The sequence below is a fragment of the Benincasa hispida genome, unplaced genomic scaffold, assembly GCF_009727055.1.
Source record: "Benincasa hispida cultivar B227 unplaced genomic scaffold, ASM972705v1 Contig1314, whole genome shotgun sequence".
NCBI classification, from domain to species: Eukaryota; Viridiplantae; Streptophyta; class Magnoliopsida; order Cucurbitales; family Cucurbitaceae; genus Benincasa; species Benincasa hispida.
In genome coordinates this window covers 3,521-7,417 of record NW_024063867.1, presented here as the reverse complement: position 1 = coordinate 7,417, position 3,897 = coordinate 3,521, and the positions used below count along the sequence as shown (strand labels likewise).

Below are 3,897 nucleotides of genomic sequence, written 5' to 3'. Positions count from 1 at the left end.
TATAAATATATATATTACTAATGTTCAAAAAAAAAAAAAAAAAAAAACTACGCCAAAATTTAAAATTTTTTTAAAAAAATAGTGTGTAAAAACTTGTTTTTTTTTTTTTTTGGAATGTCGCTAAGAATTTAACCTTTATGCTTAAGAAAGATGTAAACACTTCAAGAAATGAAGAGGAAATATGTTTAATTTTCAAAAATTAAAAAAATAAAATAAAATGGTTACCAAACAAAACCTTAAATTTAGGGTTCAATTAGATTGAATTAATATAACCCTAACAACTTTTTGGTAAAAAAAAAAAAAGTTAACTTTATTCTCTTTTACTTTACTTTACAAAATAAACAAATTAAGGCTCTTTATATCAATCAATCTTCTTATTGTTGTTAAAAAAAATATAAATAAATAACTTTTTTTTTTTAGAAAAACCCGATTGAATTGAAAATTTAGTCCTTGGTATAGTTTGAAAAAGTTAGAATAATTTATTCCTGATTGTTTGATAAAGTCTTTTAAATTCTAATTTTCAAAGTCATAGAGACTAAATTTTAACTTTTTTTTATTATATGGACAAGATTTAAAAATAAAAAAAAAAACAAAATGTAAAACAAAAAGATTAGAAATAAAAAACATAAAACTAAAAGATTGTTGATGACCAAAAAAATTTTTCTTTTACATTTTTGGGGAAAGTGTTCATAGATTCACTTTGATTATATAAATAATTGAAGGTTTGACTCATTCAATTCAAAACAAAGTGCTTTGTTCTTCTTCAAAATGGACACCTTTTTTGAATTTGTGACTCTTTCTTTGGTCAATAATTCTTCTACATTAACATTGATGCTTTCAAATAGATGTGTCTTATTAATTTCTTTATTAACCTTTCCATGCCTTGTGGAATTTTCTTTCCATCCACTTTCAAATTCAAACCTACTATTTAGGCTAATTGTTTTAAATGATAAAATTATTAAAATATTTTCAAATATAGCAAAATTTGGTCTATCAATGATGAAGTTTATCGCCATCTATCACTTATAGACAGTATTATTTTACTATATTTATAAATAAGTTTGGCTCATTTTTTTTATTTAAAACAAACCTTTAATTTATTAGTTTTTTTTTTTAAAAATTATTACTTAATTACTTTTAAAGTAATTATATAGAATTTAAGGTTAATGTAAACCAAAGTTGCATTCATATTTTCAAGTATGTATTTAGTGGTAAAAATTGGATTCTTATTTATAAACTATTAATCTAATTAGTTACCACTAAATATTGAGTTGAATATAAAGTATTATTGATTAATTTATGAACATGTTATAAGTTAAATACTTTTTTTGTAGGATTATTATTTTTTAATATTATATAATTCATGGTACATATTTTAGATTAAGAAAAAAAATTAAAAAATGAAATACTTCATTTCTATTAATATTTTTATGAAAGAACTCATTCTATTAATCTCTCATGAAGTATTTGTTTAACTATTTTTTCCATTCGAAAAATATTTATGAGTTATCACATAAACTATATTATAAATACTTTTGAAATATTAAGAGTATGTTCGGAATACATTTTCAAATATTTAATTTAAAAAGAAAGTCATTTTAGAAAAAGTTGAAGTATTTGGCAACCACTCACTTTTTCAAATATATTTTAATCCGTTTTTATCAAAAATGTTTAAATAAAAATAAATTTTTTGAAAAATACTTTTTTTTTTTATGTCAATTGAAGCATGTCCTAAATTTAAACGATATAAAAATAAAATTTCTAGAACTGAAATATTTGACCAATATTAAGGCATAGACACAGCACGTAAAGATCAAATAATAGTCAAACTTCAAACTTCCGAACTTCTAAACTTGGTTTTAAAAATTGTCCTACATGTTTTTATCCTTTAAATCTAATTAAAATTTAAAAGACAAAAAAAAAATGTTAAGTTTCAACCCTATAAATTTAAATTTTGAATTTAATTTTTATTATTTCAACTTGATTCCTATATATGATTATATATTTTGAATAATTACGTTAGATAACACTTTTAGGGATAATAATTAAGTATAGAACAACATTTTTAAAGAATTGCAGACATGGTAAAATCTATCAATGATAAATTTTGATAGACTTCTACTAATAATATAGTTTATCATTAATAGATTTCTATTAGTGATATGGTCTATTATCAATAGACTTCAAAAATAAAATCTAAATTTTACTATATCTACAAAAAAAAATTGCATTGTACTATTTCCCAATTACTTTAGGCATAATTGTTATATTTGTAACTTCTTAACCATCAAAGTTGAATTAAAACTTACCTCAAATTATTGAAAACAAATTAAAACTAATCTAAAAAAACACCAAATAAAAATAAGCTCATTCATAGGAAAGAAATTAGCAATTTACCCAAAAAAAAAAAAAAAAAAAAAAAAAAAAAAAATATATTCTAAAAAATTACCAAACAAAAAAAGAAAGAAATTCATTAGGGGTAAAAAAGTAATTTAAGTCATCATCTTCTTCAATTTCCTTCTGCAGAGGCTATTTCCGATGCACCCACCAGAAGCTCTACCACTGCCCAGCCAAAAAGCACGTGCAACGTCTCGACGACGATCCCCACACGTTCGAAGTCACCTACCGCGGCGACCACACGTGCCACATGTCCGCCACGCTCCCCTCCGCTCTGCCACCGCCGTCAGTCGCCGGCGGCCAACATACATCCCAGTTCCGCCCACACTCTGCCGGCTGGCTTTCAATGGAGGTCGTCAGTTCGCGATCGGCCTCCGGCGGTCAGGCGACCGTACGGTACGGGAAAGACGTGGCCGATCAGTTTCCGGTGTTAGACATGGCTGACGTCATGTTCAACTCCGTCACCAACAGTAGTAATAGTATGGACTCTATATTCCGCGCTTACGTGGTAGACGATGACTCCACAGTGGGAGAAAGACGACAAGAAGAATTAGTAAAATTATTTTTATTAACTTTCATTTTTATTCAATTTGCAATTTTTGGTTCCTAAACATTAGGATATTTGTCTATTTAGTGCTGTACTTTTATAAAAGTTTTTTATGAGGTCCATAATTATCTATACACATGTCCGCATCTTTTCAATGAAGTTTTTAATGATTTCACCTTTTTTCTTCTTCTTACATCGGATCTCAATTTTTGCTTTTTTACCGAATATTCACTTGAAATTTTATAGGACTCTAATATCGTATTAGATAAAATGAAATTGCATGTTATCAATACAAATGGTAACCAATATTTTATTAACCTTATTCACCAACAATACCCCATCACCACAATGCCCGCCATTGTCCAACTCCGGCCACATTTAATACCAGTATCAATGTTTCAACTTCCGCGACCTCCATCCAAACTTCAACGACCATTATTTTAAATCCATCATATTATATTACAAATTTAGGTTTTTGTTGATGCACGAGTTTTTTTATTTTGTTGACACTTATGACATAAAATTGTCAACAAAATATCAATTTAGAGCTTTAAAATAGAAATTCGTTTAAAATATATATATTGATTGTTTATAAAACATCAATAATGTTTATATTTAAGTTGACACACAATAATATCAATAAAAACACTTTATTGACACAAAAGTACATAAACTCTCAAATAAGTGACTTCCTGGTTTTCTAATTAGTTCTTAGTATTTTATAGTCGTTCTTTAAAGTAATTTGATATCAATAAAAACATGTTTAGCATATAAAGACCAAATAAACTTGTATATAGTAACATTTTTGAAAAAGAGTTGTTAGACACATGAGTGTTTTTGTTTTAAATAGTTCTTATCAAAAGTATTTAAATGAAATAACTTTTCGAAAAACATTTTTTTTTTCAAGTTAATCCAAATAAAGCTTGTATCATGGAAAAGAATTGGAGTTTGGG

The 3,897-nt window shown here is 26.0% G+C and overlaps 1 protein-coding gene across 1 annotated transcript; it reads left to right on the top strand.

Annotated features, from left to right (window-relative positions):
- Positions 1–2,526: 2,526 nt before the first annotated feature.
- On the top strand, positions 2,527–2,950 carry LOC120068887 (WRKY transcription factor 55-like; the record flags this gene model as incomplete). The annotated part of the gene is made up of 1 exon (XM_039020534.1): positions 2,527–2,950. A coding segment is annotated over one exon (424 nt), but the record flags the coding sequence as incomplete, so codon positions are not given.
- Positions 2,951–3,897: the final 947 nt, after the last annotated feature.